The 24,899-nt window shown below is 35.7% G+C and overlaps 1 protein-coding gene across 3 annotated transcripts in view; it reads right to left on the minus strand.

The window, feature by feature from the left end:
- The window catches only part of FGF14 (fibroblast growth factor 14), a 375,532-nt gene that overhangs the window by 58,799 nt on the left and 291,834 nt on the right, over positions 1–24,899 (minus strand). For all 3 annotated transcript variants that reach the window (XM_033051434.2, XM_033051432.2, XM_033051433.2), the window contains one exon: positions 21,315–21,418. In XM_033051434.2, the coding sequence (XP_032907325.1) occupies positions 21,315–21,418 (104 nt within the window). The remainder of the gene's footprint in view (positions 1–21,314; positions 21,419–24,899) is intronic.

Below are 24,899 nucleotides of genomic sequence, written 5' to 3' on the forward strand. Positions count from 1 at the left end.
GAGACCACAAGGCTTGGTGATACATCACAGCAGGTACCCCACAGGACAGCACAGAGCAACAGGGACCTGTCTGCACATCCCCCTGTGGCTCCTGCCCTGGTCTCAGCAAAGCAGGTGCTCTGCAAAAGCAATCACAGATTCTCTACAGGTTGCTTAGGTCAACCCCTGTGCCCACACCTAGGCCCTACATGCTGACTCTCTTTTGCAGGAGTAATGAGTATTGGCACATCCTTACAAGGGTAGAAATCTCCCCAGCATCCATTCCTGTCTCCTGGGACTGCTCTGACAATGAGAAACACCAGGAGCAGAAAGCTCAGGAAGCAGCCAAGGTGGCATCACTTTGACACAGGAGATCTTAAATTACACACTAATACAGCTCTTGGCTAATTACCATAGAATAAATAAATGAGTGATGTTTCCCTGCAAGAGCAAAAAGCACAGGAAGCTGTTGCTTAGTTGAGAAACAGAATTTTTGGAAACTCACCTCTTGAAGCTGCAATTTAAATCTTTATATTGAATTCTGTACTTACAAAGTAAGATAAATATCTTTGCACCATCAAGGAGTGGTATCTAGCATGATGCCAGCTGTTGACTGTTACCAGATACAGAATGCTGCTGTTTCTGAAATTACAAGTTGGGGGAACATGAAAAAAGAAAAACTTCACAGAGGTACAGCAGATGTGGATGTGACCTCAAAAAATCTTTAAATACTGTCTTTACTCTGCCTGCTTCATGCTGTGCAGTTAATAAGCACACAGCAGACAGCAGAATTGCAGCAGTATAAACCCAGCTGCAATCCCATTGAATAAGGCTCCATAGAGAAGGGTCATATCCAAACAAAGTCCATCTAGCCTTGTAACACAGGACAGCAGCCAAAAATATATTCATGCAGAAAGAGGAAAAAAACCAAACAAACCCAAACCTACAGCAACAACACAGAAAATCTGTGGTACATAGAAAATCACTATGACTATTTTCTTTAAAAAGATGGGGCGGGGAAAAGCCCGAACCTGTATATCATATTCAGGTATGTTCCTAGTGTGCTGGTGGCCTATATAAAATAAAATGCTTGTACCCATTACATCCCCTCCTTTCTTGCAAGAGCACTAGCAACAACATTTGCATGTAGTACAAGGGAGATGGAGTAGGGTGTAGGTTCTTCTCTCAGTGAAGAAGAACAATGTTTTAACATGAATCCATTTCTTTATGGAAGTAGTCTTAGAAGATATCGGGCACCATCTTTATTTGTGACTTGCACAAATTAGACGATTAGTTTTGGATAAAGGATATAGGGCTACTATCATTTGGTTCTTGACTTTTAATTGTGGAATTTTCATGCTTTCAATTAAATGTTTAAATCAGTTTGCTATACACAGTGGAGGAAGAGTTTTGGGAATTTAGCATGCTGAACTACAGAGACAGCTACAACCACTGCATAATTCTTTTCGTTTATGGTGACTACAATCGCAATATAGTGCTCAGCCAAAAAAAACAACTCCAAAACCCTTAAAACAATTAGCTATTGCTGTAGTTTATGGGTTAATTAAAATCCTAAATTTATCAACAAAACAATAAACATGCATTCCTTAAGAACTGACTTTACAAACCTATCAAGAAAGCACTGCCACTATGACACCAAGTAACTTTGTGTGCCAAGAACCACACTTTAGTATATTAGGAATTTGTACTCCAAAAAAACCCAAAAGTGACACCAGATTTATCACTCAACGAAAGACTCAAAGTGTTGAAAGAACTACCTGCCCTAGGATAGTCATTCAAATTTAGTATAATTCAGAGAGTTTAATTGTCTGGACAATAGCCTCTAAATAATTAAATAATTTTATTTTGAAGGAAGTAAGGTTAGAGATGAGTGTCTTCATTGCCAGTCTCTGTTAGAGGATGCAGACTTGTCTTCCAATGGTAATATTTATATTCCATGCCAATGCCTACATAATTTTACTTCTTGAGGCTTTTACACTTGCACAGTACTAAAGCAATCTAAAAACATCGAGAAAACTCATAGCATTGGACTACTTCAAATATTTTATAAGCTATTTCTGGTAATGGAAGAAAATTGGTGCAGTAGATTTATGTGGCTCCAAAACATCTGACTGAACATGAACTTTGGCTATTTATCTCTTATTGCATACATCCAAAATTCAAGGATTTCCTTTACACAACACTGTTTTGTTCTGAAACATTTTGGTCAATGTAAAAACGATGTCAAACACTTAAGCTTTTATTTTTTGTGTTGTGGAGGCTTTTTAAGCCTTGAAGTCACAACCATCTATCTGATTGTTTCCTAATCTCTGCAATATTTCTAAAGTAATCTTTACCTTCACAGCAAACTCAAAGGTTGTGGCCTACTGCACAGCCATGTCATATTAAACTGCCTTCAAGAGAATTTATAGGCATTAAAACTATTTATAGTTTTTGCTAGAAAATAAGTAAGAGGGGAATGAAGAACTGGTGCACAAAGGAAGCTTAAACTGAAGCTTCTTAGGAAGACACATTTTAGAACGCAATAAAAAGTCACATGAGATTTCACAGAAAAAGTTCCTCAAGGAATACATACTTCAGTTATTAGTGTTATGCAGCATGCTAGTGGAATTTCCTTCAGCTTAGTTTACTTCTTACTTGAGAAAAAAATTCCCTTCTTGACAATGTTTTCATGGTTTTTTTGAAGATGTGAAAAAATGAAAGTGCAGGCAGCCTTTAAAATTTCATCTATGGCTTAAGTGAAATATTTTTCTACTCTTAACACAGCTTATCAAAATAATTTTCCTGTGGTTTTCTAACTTTTTCCCCTTTCAGTAGTGCAAAATATTGTACTAATGGTAGGATTATTATGGCATTTTTGAACTGTCATCTGGTCATCATGCCATTCCCTTTCTGAACATTACTTGCTCCTTACAGTGAAAAGCAACTCAAACTAAAATGCACTCATCACAATATAGAGCAAAGCTATTGGAAATCTTGAAAAACATACAAACTATCCCTAAGGAAAGAAGGTTAAACTAAAATACAAATTTACTCTTAAACAGCTTGTTGAACAAATCAAGTGTTGTTATTATTGCCTCTTTCTTCATAAAAACATCACATCTCAAGAATATATTAAAGCTTCTCAGACCTCACAATCAAACTAATGCCAGGAAAACTGAGCTGTAAATCACAGCAATAAATGCTTTTTTTCCCCTTAAAGTGTGAGAAGTTCAACGGCTTTTGAGTGCTTTAATGTGGTAGCTCATTTTCTGTGATAACCTTATTACACCAGAAAATAGGCAACTGTTTCATCATTCCATTTAATGAACTAGGAACTTCCAAAAGTATTCACTCTTCTCTGGGCTGTGCTTCAGTTGAATTTAGTGGAAGTTTTATCTAAAATGAACATATTTATGTTTGGGCCACTGGAGCTGCTGAAGGAGGTTATGAGCTACCTGCACTGTAGCTACAAACCTGTGCTGCTGGTCCATGAGATTTCAACCAGGCACAGCAGCCCTATTATCATTTCTTTGAGCTCTGCGGGACACCACATGGAAGCCACTGCATGCATTGTTTTCTGAGAAATAATTTAGACTAGATAGTTTCATTTCGTTTTGTTTTCTCAAGGGTAAAAGTGAAGGTCTAGACCTCCGTGGAAAAAAGCACAGCACTGAAGACTACTTAAAAACTATTTAGAATATTTGAGAGTAAAGATTCTTCAGTGCTCATTTTTAGCTTTGCGCACTCCAATGAAAATGAATGTCTACTATGACTCTAGCTTTGGACAAGAAACTAGCAAAACAACCAGTAGGAACCACTGAGACAAGCAAATAAAAAAAGAAAGGAAGTGGACAAAATATTGTTAGAATTTTCTGCACTCCATGCTGCTTATGGGATTTATTTTCTATTTTGAATCATTCCTACTTCCCTTCCTATAGTCTTCTTTTTCTATGTGAGATTCAAAATAAAGCTCTAAGCTGTATTTTGCAAAGATTGGGATAAGAAATTTGGGAATTGATACCAGTGCTGTAACTACCTCTCTGCAGATTTCCAGAGCACTAGGTTTTGTTTATTGACTGAATTCACCAGTTTCCCTTTCGTGTAGCAAATGACACCTTTTTAAAAAAAGGAGTGTATAAATATTACCAATATATTGGATTGTAATAAAAATATTTTTGGATGATATAACTGGGATAGAGAGGGAAAGAGGAGAGTATCAGAGGAGGAGGGGACATGAGCCTTACAGACCAGGAGGCCAAAAGAGGCACAAGAGGGGCATGTTCTACTTTTTGGTGCATGAGTGAACTTTCCTCTCTGACAGATCAGTACACCCCAAGCCCACATAGAATCAGAGAATCACAGAAAATCATAGAAGATTCTGATTTGGAAGAGACCCACAAGGATCAGGCACTTCACAGGACCAGCCCCAAGTGTCACGCCACCTGCCTTAGAGTCCAAATGCTCCTTGTTTCCATTTGTTCTACAATTTGTACCAATTTTAAACCTATTAGCATATGTCACATGAAAATGGAAGTATTAAAGCAAATTAACCCAAACTTTGCAGTACCAAAAATTCTTGAAAGATTTCACTAATTTTTTAATGCTTTGAAGCAGACCTTCAAATACCATGAACACATGATAAAACCTTTTTCTAAGGATTTACATTAGGAAAACATTTTTTTAATTGATTAATTTCTACATTAAAAAACACCTAAGAAAGCAATACCACAGAAAAGATTTTTCAATAGTAAGTAAAGAAAAAGGGAAAAACAAAGGAAAAGCTATATTACAGACCAATACAACTTCTATTTATGCTATAGATAGCATTTAAGTTTACACAATAAACCTGTACTCTGCAGGTAAAACTCACAAATTACTTTTCAGATCTCAACAGGAAAAAGTAAGGTATATATTTATTCACATATTTTCATATCATTTACCTCCAGTAACATTTGTTTCTATGATCTTTTTATTCTTAGGTTGTTCTCATTTCAAAGTAATCTCTGCAGCAATTTCTATTTTGTATATACGAGGTTTCAAGTGCACTAGTCTGCTTCCTACCTTCTGCTGGTAATTGTCTTGAAGAGCCACTCAGAGTTGGGTGCTATAAAAATGCATTCTCATCTTACATTTCCAAGTTAACTGGAAATTTTTTATTACAGTATTTTTTAGGGTATTTTTCTAACATAGTGAGCCTCATACTACTGGTGAGGTGGTACAGTATATCCTGAAGTATATCCTGAATACATCCATTCTCACTGAAAGGTCTTTTCCTTTTCCCTGACCACTGTGACAACAGTGTTCCTTTAAACAGCAATGAAAATGATTATACATAATGGAAAATCCTTTTGGTTAAGTTTTCCAACTCCATGTGTAATATATATATAATTCTACTAGAGAAGACTGCATTTATCTTTGCCTCGGCCATTCCTATGGTTTAAAAGTTTGGCCACTCTTCATGTACACTCCATTTCCTTTCAGAAAGGAAGCAGTAGTCTTAAGGAACAAAAGTAGAAAATTGGGTCTTCTGTTACACTGTTTTTCTTAGAAAATCTTTTGTAGTTGGGTTTTGCACAACACTCTCTGATTTTAACCCCCTCAGGAATATTGTTTTCAGCCTAATACTCCACTACACTAAGCATTTTAACTGCAGGAATACTGAAGAATGGATTTGCTCCACAATACAGGGTTGTTAATTAGGTCCTAATACTGACTTTACAAAAAACAAAAAAAATAAACCTTAGGGGATATTTCTGATTTCATTGTCTTTTTTAGCAATTTGTTAAGCAAGCTAGGGACCAAAAGAAAAAAAAGAAAACACTCCTAGAACCTATACTCCTCTTTGCCCCTCTATACTCCTCTTTTTTTTTTTTTTTTTTTGACAAAAAGCATAATTTGACTTTGAATATACTAAAACTTTGGCCGTTTTTAGGACATTTTAGTGTCTTTGAAACCACTAGAAGACACTACTTTTCAACACAAATTTAGTAAAACATCTGAAGCTGTTCTTTGAAGTAAAAGGAGTGATGCACTCCAAATATTTTCATATCCCCTGACACACATCATTTGGAAATACAGAAAGAGGGAAAACTACCCAAATGATTATACAAGGATTCAAATAATGGCATTCTTGAAGCTCAAAGTAAAATGCCTGTAATACACTATGTACATGGTGAGCTACACTTAAGAAAAGTCTTCAAGGAGATATAACAAGCTCCCTAATGCCAGAAGTTCTGACAAGAGAGGACAGGTCTCTTGCAAGGTCACGTTAACACTCCGCTATAGATAGATGTTACTTAATTTTTTTCCAGTAGCTTAGAAAAAATAGTAGTTTAATTCTAAGATTTTTTTATTTGTTTTATTAGCTTTATTGCACAGAATAAAGCCATTTTAATATAAAGAAGTGGAAATAAAAGTACCCTTTCAATTTCAACATTAAATCTTTCATTATTACTTTACTTTAAGATGAAAGAGAAACTACTAAGTGCATCTCATCCAAAAGAAAGGACCCTGTTCAATTTTATTGAAATAACACCTTCCAAATATAAAAACTTTGCAAGTTATGTCACTGAATTAAGTGTAGAGGTCTGAATAAAAGTTTCACTATTTTTCTAAGTATTATTTACATTACTAATCACCTTTGACGCTATCAAGGAGTAGGTACCAAGCCTAAAGAAGCTTTAAGAGAATATGGCCTGGAGTGCTTTTCATCTCACTGCATTTCACTTAATTGCCACTCATGAAATGGAGATTTTATATTTTTAAATGATGTGATTTTGAAATCATTATGTATTATTCAATGTACATGCTAAATCTGACAACTGAAATTATCAGTTATGTTATATTGCTTTGTTTTTACTATTTTCCACTGCAGAAGTTGCAACTAGTTGACTAGAAGAGAGTCTTATTTAGGGAAACTTTTCCAAAATTCAGTCAAAAATACCAAAAGTTGTACCTGATTCTGCTTTGTTGTTATCTACAGCATAGCTAGGAGATATCCGTGGTCAAGACCAAATGAGCCAGATCAGGTTGTGAAAGTTAAGTTTTAACTCCATAGTGATAAGGTGGCTCAATGTAAAATTCCTCCTGAAGAAATTACAACTTAGTCCCTGTGTTCAGGTAATCCAGTTAGCTAAAAAAAGAGGTTTGAGGGAAGAATGAGTTACCCGAACTAGAAAATAAAAAAATAATAATAAAAAAAGACAAAAAGCTCATTTTTAGACAGCTACTTTGAACATGAAGTTTTAGCCCCCAGCAAACAAACTGTATGAAAAAATGTTTTCTCACTATTCTGCCACTGTTCACCATTTTGTTAAAATGATAAAAAAGGAATCTACTAAAGGCACATTTCTGGAGACAGCATGCGGATGAAAAATGCAATTTTGCCATGGTTTAGTGGCAGAAATTAGGGTGTTCCACACTGCAGACTACATCAGGCTTGTTGCAGAAAGAATTTCACAGTTTTGTTAAATTCATTCTACCATTCTACCATAAAGTTACCTCAAATAATTTGAGTCAATAATTTTTGCTAACTTTTTCCCCACGACAGAAGGCTTTGTGACTACAATCAAACCACGTGCTATGGTGCTATGATGTATTTATTATGACCTTCAAAATCAAGAAAGCAATGGGAAATTCAGACACCTGCTTCCTAATCCTGTCAGAGTGTGGATTGAAACACTCTATAGAAAGATCTAGACGGTCCATACAGATTTGCTTCTACTATTACATATTCACATACCTCAAATCTCTGCTTCATTATTGACACTTAATATTTACTTCCGTTACCATGGTCAATTAAACTCCTCTCAAATAAACAGCCTCTGAAATGTTACTATTTTTCACAAGGAAGACAAAAAAAGCTTACTAGCTTTCTCATATAGCACAAGTGGGAGTAACAAAGCTACATTCATTTCTGCACGTCAAATTTTTTGGGGTCACCAAGTAGAATTTGTCAACAAAATAATTTTCTGTCAGTAGGATATTATGGATATTTGTTGGTACTGCTAAGGCTCTGTTTTCACTCATGGAAGCAACAGAGTTCCCCCTTCACTGCGGCTACCTAAGAGCATGAAAACTACTGAAGTGTGTGGGAAATCCTTGACATAGTCCTTTATTGGGAATAATATTTCTACTACATAATATAAATAATCCTTCATTATAAGACTATCATTTTAATAACCTGTCCTACAAAAGCCTGCATCAATATTTCAACACTGATGCTTAGAATGGAATGTGACAAAGAAAAAGATGTTAATGAAAAGATCTGCTTATTTTTAAATTATTTGTTTTACCTAGTCCTACCATAGGATAAATAAATGAATCTATTTATTTGTCTTTTTGCAGTTGAAAGTAAATATTTACTTAGGAATAAAAGAACAGTATGCCACCTTAATAAAGACTTATCCAACAGAGCTGGCTTTCCAGGTCACTCCAATCACAGAGCAGTATCAAGTTGACATTAACAGAAAGATACTACCAACAATCTTAAGCATAACCAGAGAACCCCCTGCTGTCTACCAGTGACAGGAGATGAGTTGGAAACATTTAGTAAAAGCATCAGGCCATGAAATGCCAAATAAAATTCCTTCTTCCATCCAGAGACAAAGGAAAACAGTATAGCATTACTTTAACAAATAGGACTTGACAAAAGAAGAGAGGAAATAGATGCAGACATTTTCCAATATTTCTTGTTTTGACAAAGCAAACAAAGGGAAGAAAAGGAGGTTGTTTCAACTTCTTAGAAAAACCTATTTCCAGAACTTCTGAAGTCCATCTCTTTCACAAAAATATGACTTAGCCTAATGAAAATAATAAATTATAAATATATGCACTAAAACACCCCTTTACTCATATAAATAATAGGCACCTTTTAAATGAACTTGTATTTATGAAGTTATTTTCTTCTGATTATCTGGAAATTTTACTAAAAATTATGGGGAGATGGCAGCATTGTCACTGTTGCTAAAAATCTTGAAAATTTTGGTCGCGTAATTGTTTCTGTTTTCTGCACTTTTGGATTATTTCCTTTATTAAAAAAATAATCACCCAGATGAATTCACAGCATCTCTTTCAAAGTACCTTTAATTTTTATTTAATTCCTTGAATGCCTAGAGTGTTACAATTCCTTTGCATCATTCCTTTATTCAGCAATATCTATGTCAACAGGTAAGTCGTGGAGGAACTTTTTGACTTTTCAGTTAAACAACTAATTATCATTTTCTTTACATTTCCCTGAGTAACATTTTATTGTTCGAATCTATTCATGAAGCTTCTACCACTGAAGGTTCACACAAAAACGTATCTATGGAAGGCATGAGGATAACAAGGTTATAGTGTAATTTTTAAGACCAGGACTGCAGAACTTTATGCTATATTTCTCAGTTTGATGTATGTACAAAAAAAATAAAACTGAGCATGCCTCTTCACAACTAATAAAATCTGTGATCTTCCAGAATAAAAGGTCATTTAGAGTGAATGTTGCATCTTGTCTGTCTCTAACATAGCCCATGTTCCACTTCCTGTTAGGGTAACTCCAACAATTTCAATTGAGGTTATTTTCTGATAATATTCACTAGTGGGATTGTTTTCATATAGCGAGACTGTTTTCATATGATTGGCAGAGTTTGAAATGAACCCAATATAATCTACCTATGGATCATCTAATCTTAATCCTTTCCTCTGTCTCCTTCTTTCTCAATGTCATACTTGCACATCCAAAGCTGTGAGTTGGACAAAGTAGTTTAGATACTACCTCATTGTTCCTTATATTTCATCTATAGATCAGTCACTTTTCCATGATAATCCCTAAAAATCAAAAATCAGTTGACCTATCTTCTACTCTAATCATGTCTATTGAAGAAAAGTGACTTTCACAGTGAGCACAGGACAGGATGCTGATACTTGTCAAAGGTGCAGTGCAATTTCTGTAAGTATTAAGGGAAATACCAATTTTATCTTTTATTCTGTTTTCAGATGCTATTCTTCAGCCACCTTCAATTGTCAGATGAATGCTAAATGGGTGATTGAATAGCCTCAGTTGATGCTTCCTGAAGTTGTCACTTCCAATGCCTGAAAGGCCAATTCCTTCATCTTCTTTGCTGCTGGTGCCAATAGATACTTGAAAATGAAGAGACAAGGGCACATTCCTGATCTTCAAATGTCAAGAAGAAAATAGTCAACTCAGTCCTCCTCATAAACAACTAAATGTTGAAACACAATATTAAATGCTGTGTCTTCCTATGTTACCTTAACCCTTAAAAGAAGTTATCCAGACAAAAAGGGGTGGTGGGGAGGCAAAGAACAAAGTATAAGGTTGAAAGAAGGCTGAAATTAAAAATGAATTTCTACTAACAGCATTTGTGTACTGAATAAAATGAAGGAATAAAATTAAGTATAGACGAACAGCTTCAGATCCCACTGGAACAAATGGAAAAATTGCTACCAAATCTAAAAATCATTCTATGCCATCGTAAAAACAAAAGTCTACAGAGATGGTGCTTTCAGATGGTTCTGTATTAATTATACTTTGCTCTTGTGTCTGACTAGGCTATTCTCTCATTATCACAATAACATGTATTTTGTACTTCCCTTGGCAGGGAACATCCAAATCCATCCTAGGGTACACAAAAAAATACCAATAAGAATTTTAGAATTAATTAATCCAAATCAGGTCTACTTTTTATCTAAAATTTTAAAAGAATTAAACCATTATAATTTATTTTTTTTTAAAATAAAGCCATACTCATACAGTAATACAAAACACTGGGGGAAGAAATAGTAGCAATCCTTGGCAAATATATTTTTTTTAAAAAATCTAATACCTCTAGATATTCCTAACATCATCTAAGCTCCTCTTAAGAGTAAATCTTTTCATAATATTATTCTCTTTCCTGATGATCTGGGCTGTGCTAAGTTTTGGCCTGTAGCCTGAACAGCAATGTGAAAGAGTATAACTGCTTAGGGGACATCAGTCACAACACAGAAGTCACATGCTGGCCAAGAGGGACATGAAAAAGAGAACATATTATGCTTTTGAAATGTTGGCTGTGCTTTGTTTTGTGCCTGTGGTACAAACCCCTGTCTCTATCTTTTTAAAATTCACCAGCCATTAGGCAATTCTGCAGTAAGTAAACAATTCCATGGTGAATTAGGCAATCACACCTCTTTTGTGGAAAGCTTTGTGTCTTTAGCTCTGTACGTCTGTGGAGTCACAAAAGTATTTCATTTTCATGTTGAAACATTGTTTTCAGTTTTGCAGACACAATCGCACTAAAGATTAAGTAATACCATGGAAATGTCTGGTAATGCTAAAAAATCATATCAGTCTGTTAATAAGCCAAAACCTTCCACAACATGTCATGCTATTGGAAAAAGAAAGCCATGGGTGCACAGAGGAATTAAGTCTTCAGTTTTTTGTTTTGCTTACTCAAAGTACAAGGTTTTCATACAAATCTTGTCTATTAAGTCCAGGTGTTTATGGTTTTCCAGGTAGTGGCATCATGTCACTTTTTATTACAAAATATTTAGTGACAAATATATCAGGAGAACAGAATGTAGAGATGAGTCACATCTGAATTCAAACACGATGGGGTGATTTGTCTACTCACCCCTACTCCAACATTTTTGGTGCAGTAAAATTCAGGTTTGACTGCTGATTTTTCTACAGATTTACGATTCCTTGTGAGGCATCCTCAGGGAAAGAAATTATATCCCAAGGCTGTATTTGTAGTCTGCTAGAAAACAAGACTCCTTGTCAAATCAACAGGAATCAGTCAAGAGAGCTTCTCATCTGACAGTGAATAGAATATGCTGAATAAACACTGTACAACAAATTCACCAGTTTAACCCTTCCAAGAGGGATTTCTGAAAATCCTCTGTTATGCCATCCTTGATACCTATGAGATCAGCAATTTTATTGAGCATCAGAACTGGGCCAACACTCGGTACTCCTAAAAATTTCCAAGCCCTTCAATATTCAGGCAGTATTTTAGAACTTCAAAACTGGGGCAGAAAAGGCCACACCACTGCTAGAAGTTATTCTTATGCCATGACACAACTAGTGCCTGGTCAAGTAACAAGACCAATGAACCTCATACTTTCCTTTCTGGTGTCTGTTTCCACCTAAAACTGCCTCTGAATGGTGCCCCAAATGAGGGAAAGAGGAGAAGGTAGGAAAGAGCCACACTCTATTCAACTCCTGGCCCTGTATGGGAATGAAGATCTATGATATTTGTCTAAATGAGCATAATAAGCGTACACAATCATGCCCTATCCACAGGAATACAACAAGGAATATTGTTAGGAAAAGTTGCCAGCAGGTAAAGTGGAGGATTGAGGAAGCTGGCAAACCAAGAGGGAAATCAAGACTTGATGTTAGCTAACTATGTACAAGTTACTAGACTGGACACTTGCTTTCCTAGTCGGTTTTGTATAGGCATAAAAATCAGTGTTAACACACTTACTTACATTGTAAATGAACTGTAATCAACAAATAGTTAGCTGCAAATTTACCTTAAGGGAAACAAAACGTGGTCTTTAGCTTTCCCTTCAGAGGCTTCACGGATAAGTCCAGGCTTTTCTGTGGACATATTTACCCACAGACTGTCATAGGTCTGCAAAGCTGCACAGAAGATCTTGCCCCTGGTCACGGGAAAGATGGGAGCAGCCCTGTCCCCTGCAGCATGCAGACATAAGAGAGGGGACTGAGAACACCCCTGGGCAGGTCCCAGATTAACAAGCTCTGCCAAGATGTGAGAAGCCACGGTAAGGGGTCATTAGTCAAGACATGCAGAATCAGCATTTCTATGGGCCTACCCAGTTGGCCAAGTTCCCATGCAGGATCCAGCCTATGGGTAAAGCTGCCTTAGAAACAGAAATATCCCAAATTTTTCCACAGGGACACTAGGCAGATGGGAAGATTACAGGGCACATAAATTTATCACTGACCATCATTCACTAGTCTTAGCCACACACTTGTATCTATTCAAATGAAAAAATGAATATGCTACAACAAGAAAATAAATGTGTATCATAGCAAGGTGAAACAAGACCCCTAAAAATCAACCTGTTACAGAAATGTAATGGATATTGTGTATAAATCAGTCATTTTCATATATAACATTAATACCAAATGCATCTATAGCTTTTGTCAATATTGGATATTTACAGAACTCTAATTCTTATGCAAAGCCCTATTGTGTAGAGTGGAACACTACAATAACATTTTAGATATACCATCCTTCTTTTGAATTCTAATCATAAGGACCATATACGATAGAGAATTATGTTCCAAAAGTATGATGATAATTTAATACACACATACTCGAGGCCACGCCATCTTATAGGATATGAGGGATACCTTAGAAAGTTCCCTGAAATTGTAGGATACTTGCATAATTTTCTTTAGTTACATAGGTAAACACCATTTTCATCTTTTGTCTTGATATTATCAGATATAAACTGAATATTCTTGCAAATTTTTTAGAAAATTTTTTTCTTTACATCTCAAAATATACATTTGACTATTTCACTTCTGCATGGTAATGTGGATTTTTTTCTCACATAATGAAAGCAAATTTTTGCCTGACTGAAGCCATTCTTCAGACAAACAAACATATTTTTGTAAACAGACTGTATATCTGAAAGTTCTCAGTTAATTTCCATTTATCTATCTTTATATGAAGACGTGTATCATTTGGAAACAGCCCTGAATAAAAAGAAGATGCATTAACTATGCAGTAACAGAAGTGACAGACAGCACCACATGTGTTGAAGTATTCTACTCCACAGAAAGTTGGGTTTTTTCCTTACCTATACCTCTTGATGATGCAATAGGAAGTCTTTTCTACACTGTAAGAACCCTTCCTATTATGAAGTAGATTGCAACTTAGCATAAAATCCTCCAAAAATTGTCTTTAATATTTTCAATATTCATTAACAAAAAGAAGTATTAGGAGTTAGTTTTGGAAACATGTTTTTGATAATTGTCTAAAATTTGAGAGATTCCAAGTCCTTGGTAGCCTCTTTTCTTACCTGGAAGAAATGAATGAGTAAGATTAAGCATTAATGAATGGAAAATTAGAAATTTCTAATGTGATCCTTTTTGCTTGGGAAGTGACAATTAGAAGGAGAGCAACAATAAGAAGGGAAGCAAACAAACAGAAAGCAAGAGTGGTATACAACAGAGAAACGAATTCAATATTTAGGATTGCAGACAACCCCAAATTTCTAACAGCAATAAAGCAGAGAATAAAGAAACATCCAGAATAGTGTAGTTGTATTTATGCAACAAAACAAACACTGGCCAAAAATTTAGGGATGTTACCATGAGAGACAGAATTGCCAGAAGCAGAAATTTGACAGACTTGATTAAGCTGCTGGTCCATCAAGCCTGTGCTCAGCCTTTAGCTGTGACCATTGTACAACAGTTAAGAGACAAATCCCTTTCAGAGCAACTCACTATATGATGCTGTACACTGGGGAAAGCATCCCTCTCAGTCCCTGTGGCAGTCATTTTACTTCCTGAAGCAGGACATTAGATTACCCCATTTTAGCATACCTACCTACAGTTACTATTCCTTGTCATACCATTACTGAAAAAATATTCAGCTGCAGACTCTGTGATAGTCCATGCTTTGCCAAGTTTGGAAGAACAATTTTTAGTCTTGAAGCATTTATATATATTCCAGGGAGAAAAAAATTCAACTAGATCCTAATATTGTAGGCATGAATGAAAACAAACAGGACATATATATTTGGTTTAAGTGGCAAGAAACAGTGCTGCAAGTTTTGAGTCAAGCTCTGTAATTACCCCAGTACAGCACTCAAATTCCAGGAGGAAACGATGGGCATAGATTGAGAAGCCACACTGAAATACTGTATTCTTATATATTCAAAGTAGCACTTTTCATTAAACAATATGGCTTATGAACAGTAGTTCAAATAGTAGCCATTTGTGGGTGTGAAAAACTCAGTAGGGTAGTAATCAATGTATGCATGAGACTTGAATAATAGTGATATCACCCTAAACATTTCTACAATGATGATATCATTAGAGAGTTTTCTACAATACTGTTCTGCTCCACTGTGCTTTTTATCCACTTTCTTATATCCCTTCTTATCACAGTCTCCTCCTGTTAGCTTCATTCCATTCATCTCTTCCCTTCTCACTTCTCTCCTGCCTTATCAAACTCTCATGAGTCTCTGCATGCCTCCTTTTTTTACCTTATCTTGTGTGTGAAAGCATTGGCTTCAGCACATTCAATCAAAAGTGTACTGAAAACCTCACCCACTAAAAAAAGTCATGGATTTAGTATGTATTTTGTACCCCTTTTCTACTACTTTCTGTAGCATGGACATCTGACACTCTTTTGTACAGTATAGCAGGGCTATGTTATCAGTTGTTCCTTAAGTACTACCATAGAATAAATAAACTCATTAGCAATTTTTTGTATTTATTTTTGGAAGGCAACCTGAGAGAAAAATTATCTACCTCCAAAAACAGACATAAATAATCATAAACCATGCAGATGCTTTCCTCCTTGTCAGTGTATTTCAACTGCTGGAACATGCTGAACTTTTTTACCTTTTGAGAGATGCAGTTCAGTTTACAGAGGAACAGAGCCCTAAAACATGCTGCATCCCTCTCAAAAAATAATTTTTCAATATGAAGCAGATATAGGTAATTTTTTAACTGATCCCAAATCGAATAAAAAATAACTGGAATTGCAAAAATGATATATATATGTAAGGAAGCACTTTAGTGGTAAGCCCTTGAAATAAGGGACTTCACATAAGGTCTATGCCTCTACACTCTTAAAAATATCACATAATCAGTTTTCAAAAGTTCTTACCAGGAGCTGAGATTTTCAAATTAAAAATGCTCATTTTCCTCTCTCCAAAGTGAGCCAGAATACTTCCAAGATACAGACAATGACAAGTGAAATAAGGTCCTATCTTTTTCTTAGTATCCTTTTCTCTGTGCTGGAAGATAAATGTGTGGGAGCAGGTTGAGATCCTAAAACATAAGTCTGACATAAGGAAAACAATGTTTTCCATTGATCGCAATATTAAGAGACACTCCACTCTGATTGCTTACATTTACAAAACCACACACACCTCAAGAGCAGTGAGATTTATCCTTTTCTGATACTTAGCATACTTTTGACCACTAGAAATAAAAGTCTACATCGTTTAACCCACAGCAAGCTCCATTTGTTACCTTTTCTATAAACCGATATATTCCTCACTATTTCTACAATACTTTGCAAGGTGGAGAATGATCTTTGCGAAAACATAGGTCAACTACTGTTGTAACAATGTTGTCCTGATGCCAACAGTAACCCCTTTTTTGATTATTCTTGTAAAATATTTAAAATTTGAAAACATTTCCTTTTTGTTTTTGTCTAGTTTAAATTTCTCTTCTGCTGTTTTATGCATGTTTGAACTTTCAAAGTACTGCACATGCTAAGCTTTGCTATTCCAAAGCATAAAATGAGGCTCTATGAGAAGCTAGACAAAATTTATGTTTCATTTGACTTTGATTTGAATATTGGAAATACAGACTACTTCAGTTCTTGCTCTTTCCCAGGGTTCTCTGAAGGTGCTCCTATGTTCTTCCTTAAGGCTGAATTTTGTTCTCCTCAGAGAGGTCAATTATGTGGGCTTAAAGAAGTGGCAGAAATAACAGCATTGGGAAGCTACTGAAATGTCAGGAGAAATCCTCAAAGGCTTTTTTTTTTCAGGTGAGAGTTGCCGGAGTGATAGAACAAATACACTGCTCAGCAACAGATATTGATGTTCTCTCTCGTTCATGCAGGCTGTGACACAGACTGATATCTTACTGCAACAGAAACGCTGCCCCAAACAACACCCTCAACACTGTGTACTGTGGCAGATCAAAAAAACAACCCCCCACATCACAAGAAGATTATTCTGAGTGAGTGACATTCCTAATTCTGAAATACTTTACAAAAAATTGGTAAAACCTCCCAGAAAAATGCAGCCATGTCTCCAGTACTTTCTAAATCCTTCCAGTGAGGTTCCCACTACCCCATACCCTGAAAAGGACTTCTGGCCACAGTGCACAGTGGTGGAAGAGGGGACCAGGGAGGTCAGACCTACAGGCTCAGTCATCTTTTAAAGCATCAGTCTTGCTAAGAAATCATGCAGTGAATTCGTATGACTTTGATATCTGCTGCTAAGCAATATCATGGATATACTCTTTCCTCTCTGGTTTAGTCCACATCTCTCTCTGTTCTCAGAAAATTGGAAGAAGAAATGGTGAAAGGGGAAACACAAAGAAGAAAACACAAGCAGGTTGAGATGTTCTAGACAGGATTTTTCATTGTCTACACTTTAGATTTTCCCTTTTTTGTTACTCTGATACCCAGCAAATACAGGTAGAACCATGCCATACTGCTCCTATGACGAAAAAGGGAACCAGTAGCTCTTCCAAACATTCACAGGTATATCAAATAATTCTGGAGAAAAATCCATTGATGGAAACCCAGAAGCTCTCATATCCTCATCACAGGAAAAGAGCAATCAAAAAATGGACTAACATAAGTTTTACCTCTGATTTTATCCTGCTAAGATAGCAGGAAGTCCTAGAAGCAAACCAAAACTTGCAGCCCTGTGGAAGTTGAACTAATGAACCACTTACAAAGGGAGTTGATCAAAATGAACATCAAACCCAACAAAAGCTTCTGCCAAGTACTGCACTGCCATCTTCCTGCTGCAGGCAATACCTGTTCCCTATGGAGAATCCATGCAGCTGTGCTCCGTTTTTCAGTGCATGGAGCCAGCTTCATTCCTTTTGATTTTGACAAGACAAAACCTGGAAATGAAACCTCATCTTGCTCACCTTTTCCGGAGGAAGAAAGGAATAAGGTATAATTTTTGACTTTAACGTATGAGCATAACTATTATTTCAAAATTCTCACTAGTAACTAAGATGGTTCTTCGTGGAAAAATCCTGATTCTCCAACTAGCTTTCACAGTTATTTAGTCAGTAATAAATATTAAATTATTCACAGTTCATTAAAACATCTAAAATTTCTACTCAATTTTATAATTCTCATTGCTCACTAACCTACATGTAGAACAGCCAGCAAGGTAAAGGAGGCTGCCAGTAGGTAAATATCTTGTTTATGACCAGATATATATCGATATACAGATATAAATATATGTAAATATACACACACTGAGAAATAAAATTGGACTCAGCAATCCAAAGCGTCAGAATAGGTGAATTTTATGGATAGCCTTTTAGTGAGTTAACCCTTAAAAGAACAAGGAAAAACACAACATGAAAAGCCTCTTTTTCTCATATTCATATGATCAAAAAATAATTACGGTATTACAATAATTACATTAAATGCATAAAAAAAAATCAGTTTATGATTTTGGAAAAAAATTTGGAAAATTTCTCTCAGGAATTTTGGAAAACCCTGTCAAACTCCAAAGATTATTCTTCTCCTTTATTTGATAAGGCTTGGATAGTGTATTTTAGAGACCCTGGCTCAATCAAATCTCTATGGACAGAATACAAATCTCAAGTGTTGCAGCAGGCAAAATAGGTAGGAAAAGTCTTGAGGCTCATCTTCCTACACAATTTGCTGTCCTCCTGTTTTTGTTCCAAGAAATACTGACATGAAGTTTCTGCACAGTTCTGAGAAATAGTTGGGAAAATCTTAAATAAGGAATAATAAAGAGGAAAAAAAGAGTAACCCTCAAACTGATGCAAACAACCATTTAAAAAAGGATTTTCTAAAAAGCAAAGAAACAATTTAAATCTTCATTTGGTAATTTGTATGCAAAACTAGTCTGTCACTGTACCTTGGTTTTCTTCTTAAAGAACACACAGCAGCTTCACACATAATACCTTTTGTCAGTGCTGTTGCTTAATTAGTCAATGTGATATGAACTTTATGATAAAAATAATTGAGTTGGGGCTTTCAGTCTCTGAAGAGAAGCATCAGCATGTAGGATATTCCCAGAAGATACAGGTTTCATATACTGTGAATATGAATGGGATGGGAAGAAGGGACACCGAGCTATTCTGTGGAGAAGGACTATACAGAACTTCAGCCGCAGCTTACACTAAAAATGCTACTTAGTATACAGGGTATGCTTCCATTTTTAAAATCTTTATAAGAAATTGGTAATAAATACAAATATATGTATATTTTAGTTATCAGTTCCATTATGCGGCAGTCTTTTTCAGTGATGGCAGTTAAGTCTAAGTCTATGTCTAGAGACTTAGAAAACTTTATTCTCCCATTCTCTCCTAAATAGCCAAGAGAAAAACATGTGACATGTAATACAGAACTTCTGTACTTAGGTGCAACAGATACACAGATGTGAAGAAGAGTCCAAAAGTACACCAAGTTAGTAACAAAGTGATTGGTTAAAGCCATTTTTCTACAAATGGTGATATATAATTCTGCATACACTATTTCTTCATCTTGATTCTCAGGAGAAGACAGATTTCTCTCTGAAGGTTTGTCATTTTACACTCAAATGCATTAATCTTTAAGTTGAAAGTAGGCAATTGCTGAGATAAAAAAATGTGTTGCAGTGTTGTCAATACATTAATATGAAACAAACAAATCTCTATTACAGCACTGATGTTTTGAAACCATACCTTTAAACTTTTGATCAAATATTATTTTTCTACTTGACAAAAGTTTAAGTTGAAAATCTTTTTGCAGACATAATAAAGCCTTCCACTGTGTTTTCTAATGTGTCAAATTTGTCATTTAATGGGCCATTCATCTTTCATTTTCTGCACAAGGAAGAGTAAGTATTACATTATAAAAACACTTATTTCCTTGCCTCACTTGACTTCATTTAACATGAATAATTTCCAGAATAATACATAAAAACAGTGCCTACCACACTTGGTATACGTGCAGTCCCCCTGCAAAATTAACCATCATGAAACAGTACTTCTTCTGAAATTTCAATTTCTTTCTAGAGGATTGAGAACTCACTTCAGAAACAGTGCTAGGTGAGAATGTGCCAACTTCACTGTGCCAGCACGTTAAAAAAATGCTCTTTGAGCCACAATCCAGAAATTTACTCCTCCCACAATTCAATGAAACCAAAAATTCAGTAATTAATTTTCTCTAATAGCTCTAGGTTTTTTCTTCAAATTTTCCTCCTTCTAATTGCAAATATTGCCTGTTTTCCTGTGTTAGAATTTTTATTTTGAACGCATGTAAAAAAATTTAAATGATACTGCTGGAGTTTCCAGCAGGCATTTTATGAGGAGGAATTTTTCTCTTTGTCTTGACACTGGCATTCAAGATTAGTTCCATTTTTTTCTTGCTAATTAGCTTTTGCAAGACAATTGTATGTTTGAAACAAACAGAATACTTTCCCTCAGGGAATCAGAAACTTAATCTTTCCAATTTCCTTTAAAAGGACATTGAAAACAAAGCATTTTATTGTAACTCAGTTGGGAATTAAGAACTATGTGATGTCAAAAATGGTAAAAGCACTATGTAAATAAATTTACCATAGATGTCAATAAAAATATAGTAACGAAAAATCCTTTAAGTCACCTTATTAATACCTGACAGAACTGTCTGTTCACATTAAAATTTGTTTGCCTTTCAAAGAAGACCCTAAATTTATACAAAACCAAGGAATTTTATATTCACAACACACTGAGTGACTAGCATCAAATCATTTGAAAATATCATAAACAATCTGAGGTCTTTCCAGTCACTTTATCCAGCAGTCCTCTTTGTGACTCAAAAGACTTATTTTTAAACTTTTATCATTCCACAGAGGTAATAGTACCCCACAGAATTATTTATTTTCCTCATCTCTGATATTAAAAAAATTAATAACACATGCATGCAGTTACAAGATTATGGTGGTAAACCAAAAGGTTGTTAATGACCTTTTAGATGGAAGCTGGACTCATAAAAGTCTTATCAATAAAAATAAAGGTTGGAGTGGTTTTTGGATTCTGATCAACAAGGCACTAAGAAAATAATTGCAGGTCTTTATTTAAAAAATTTTGGAGAATTGAATTGAAAATTATCATCTTTGTGGCATATGGCACTCTACCACTACAGCCTGCCAGGAAAAGAGCTCTATGGTATGTTTTTTTTAAATGACTGTTAACATTCAGACTTTCATACTTAGTACACAGTAATTTCTACTGTGTCCCATTTATAGATAATGCCACACACAGGCATGGTGTGTGCAACATAAACAGATATTACAGAACTTCTTAAAAGTGGACATGTGTCCCATTCCTGTGTAGACTCCAACTTCAGCTGTGCCTCCCAAACAGAGTTCAGCAAGGTACTTACTGATGTGTAGAGGAAACCTTCTCCATTTAGGGCTATATACAACCCAGTCTTTACACCCTGGATAGCGACAACTCGAAGTCCCACTGGTATAAGGTTGAATAAAGCTGTAAAAAAAAAACATGACCAGATATAAATATGCCACAGGTAATAAAATAGTCTAATAAATATCATTAGTAAAAAGGAAAGAAAAATAGTTCCAATATAATTTCTTTATGCTTCTAAAATTAGACTAATTCAGAAAATCTTGCTTCTTTGATTCTGGCAAGTAGCTCTTTATTTTCTTGGGTATTTTTATGTTTTTCAATTAAGAGGTGCCCTCTTTTAAGATTGATTTCAAGGGATCTGTGATTTCAATTTTTTTTTTTTTTTTGCCTTCATCATTGATTTATTTGATACAAGCAGTAAGATACTCATGTCAGGTAACGACAGAAGTTTATCATAGTTCATAAAAGCACTGAAATATGTGCTTGACTCTAAATGTGCAAAAATGTTATTGAACTGAATACTGGGGTAATAATTAGAAAATAATTAGAAAACCACCTAATACAAAAATACCCTAGAAATACTATATGCCTCTGTAGTAATCCAAACAGTCACAACTTACTGAACATTACTGTCTGAAAACACCAGTGCGAAGAGTGGGAGTTTACCAGCCTCACCACAGAAAAACACAAGTTTTATAAGTAGGTGGCATGAACCAATTCGCCTAAACTTATGCCAGCACACCTATATTACATTTACTGACTCATGCTAGGAAATTAGATGCAAAGCACGCACCAGTCTTGTAAGAAAAGACCTGGATCAGACAGATTTTATGCTAAATATTTTTCCACTCTGCATAAGCCAAGGACTCCCAAGTCCTTGGATGAAAACCAAAAGCACAACCTGTGTTCAACATATGCAATGGGAACTATGTTTATTCCAAATCAGATCCCAGGAACACAGCAACACCTACAGTGAGTTTAAGATGGACATCCATAGGTGTGACCAAAAAGTGACCTGTAGGAGGCTATCTGTAATCAGAATGCCAGAGCTAAAGCCCAAATCAAGAGAAAAAGGATCATGCAATTGCAGTGGATAAATACATTTCCCAAGGTGGGAAAATTCCTGTTTGGTCAAAGGACAAAAATTCACAGTTTGTTTATGATTAATATGATCAAGTCTTTACAAGTGAGGAAAAAACATAGGTAGAAACATACTAGAAATATAGGCATGTATAAAAAAAAAGAAGACACCTTTCCCAAGGCATTTCACACAGAAAAAGAATGTGTAACATCAGATAATTTTAGGAATACACAATGCCAATGTAAAGCTAGGAGTTGTAGCAGAGTTCTTCCTAGAGCAATGGAAAGAAATATATATTCAGAAGAGCTCTAGAAGAACACTATTTGGCAGGTTTCCAAAAAAATATAAGAAATGACAAGAATTACCACAAATAAATAGCATTTTAATTTCCTTCATTTCCAAAATTCTTCATTACACTAGGATATTGAAGTGCTGTCTACAAAAAAACAACAACAACAAAAAATTGGTACCGATAAGGTTCCCTCTCTAATAAATGTAAAACAGTGAAATATGGCACTCCCAGAAAAGATATCCTAAGAGTATATAGGCTAAACACTGCATGGCTTGAGGGCTTTTAGTTCAATGTAATTTGGTAATCAAAAATTAGTTATTAAATCATTATCCCCAAATGAAACAATCTCAAAACCAGCAAAATCACTGCTGTGGGTTGCAGAAGCGGAATCTGTCACAGCAAAACTAAGTATCAGATGGCAATTGAGTTTGGATTTTTTCCTAGCAGAAAAGAATTACAGAAGCAAACCTGCATATGAATACCATGCTAAAGGGACTGAAGAAACAGTTGAGGGGACACCGGGAAGGAAAAATAAACAATATCTATATAAAGAAGAGATGAACACAAAAGACAAATCAGCCATAAGAACTAAGCCAGTTAATTGAAAATAACTCCTAATCATAGTGGTTTAGTCAAAAATTCTGAAATTTAGACATTATTTGCCATAATACCAGTAAAAATAATGCACCAAAGCTAGAAAAAAAAATCCAACCACCATTAAACAAGAATTGCAGTATTACGTGCAGCTTATAAAGTTACTGAAGTGGCTTATAGTTGCTCGTGAACTCAGAAAGCACAGTGAATGGCATGTAATGCACCTTTTACTGCCACCAAATTTTACTTGGAGATTTTCAGAGCTCCTGTAATTAGTCCAAACCCTTAAAGTTTTAGTGTGACCTGAAATGCTGCAATTCTGCACATTCAGTGTGTTCAATTAGTTTCACAGAAGCCTTCAGACTTAAGTGAAACTAGGGAGGCCAGTCTACATTCAGCTATTGATTGACCAATGCTCAGCAATGTGTTTCATACTGGGGCTAACAATACATGCACCAATAAGGCACAGCATGTGGTCTTAATGTGCTTTGAAGCAGGTCAAAAGGAATTTGATTTTCTCCAGAACCTACTGGGCAGTACTCTTCACTGGGCAAGACTTTTGTGTTCAATTACACGTTTGAAACACTCCTCACTCTAATAAAAACCTGCTCTGAGAAAAGCAGAAAGCCTTCTAGCATCTGCTGGCATTCCAGCGTGCACAGCCTAACATACATTTTCTTATCTGAGGAGGTTGCTAAAAAGAGCCATGTCCTCTGCTTCCTTCCCTCTCTAAGAAAATTATCTGAAACCAAAACCAGGGGGTGAGGAGTGAGGTCCCTGAACATCTTTATTTGCCTAAAGCCAGTTCAGTGAGTCCATAGATGAGCTGAGATAGGGGGCACTCTCCATCAGCTCAGAAAATACAGCAATGCCTGGTGCTCAGTGTTCCCATGCTGCATGCTTAAGAGGAAACCCTGGCAATTCCAAATGTAGAATAAGATGTGGGATCATGAGGGAAGACATGGGAACTGACTGGCAAAATCGGTGCAAGCAAAACCTTTCCTCCTTGTCAGTTCTAAGACTGTGCACACTCCCTTAACTTTGCTTTGTATTCTAGCTAAACCACAGCCATAAAGCATTTGGGTTCTCCTCCTTTCCCTAAGCCTGCAAGCCTACTCCCACCACAAAAAAAAAATAAGAAAATAGGGGTGGGGACAGTTAGTAGAAACAACTGGTATGAAATTATTTGTTTAGGTTTCATGGAGGAGACTTGCAGGAACTCCAAATCTGAGTTGGATTCTAATCCTCAAAAAGTTTTAGCAAAAGCTTGAGTCCACTCTATTTATAAGCAATTACTCCTTTCTTGAGCAAAACACAAAATCGCCATGAATATTTTTCCTTCTTTTGTGTCATACCAACACAGTCCATTAACTTGAAATCTGAGATGCCTGAAATCAGATATTTTCATATACTTGTGAAAGTCTATTTAGGTACAACTGACTTGTAGCTACAAGAAAGTTCCATTACAGACCAGTTTTTCTCAAGAATCTTGCTATAGACCAATTGCTGAAGAGTTATGAACTCGCAGCCTCCTCTTCACGCCCACTGCCCTTGTGACAGTTAACAGAACTTTCCACAGCACCAAATCTCCAATCAGATCAAGACAACTATTTCTTCAATTTATTTTCATCTGC

This window comes from Catharus ustulatus, chromosome 2 (genome assembly GCF_009819885.2).
Source record: "Catharus ustulatus isolate bCatUst1 chromosome 2, bCatUst1.pri.v2, whole genome shotgun sequence".
NCBI classification, from domain to species: domain Eukaryota; kingdom Metazoa; phylum Chordata; class Aves; order Passeriformes; family Turdidae; genus Catharus; species Catharus ustulatus.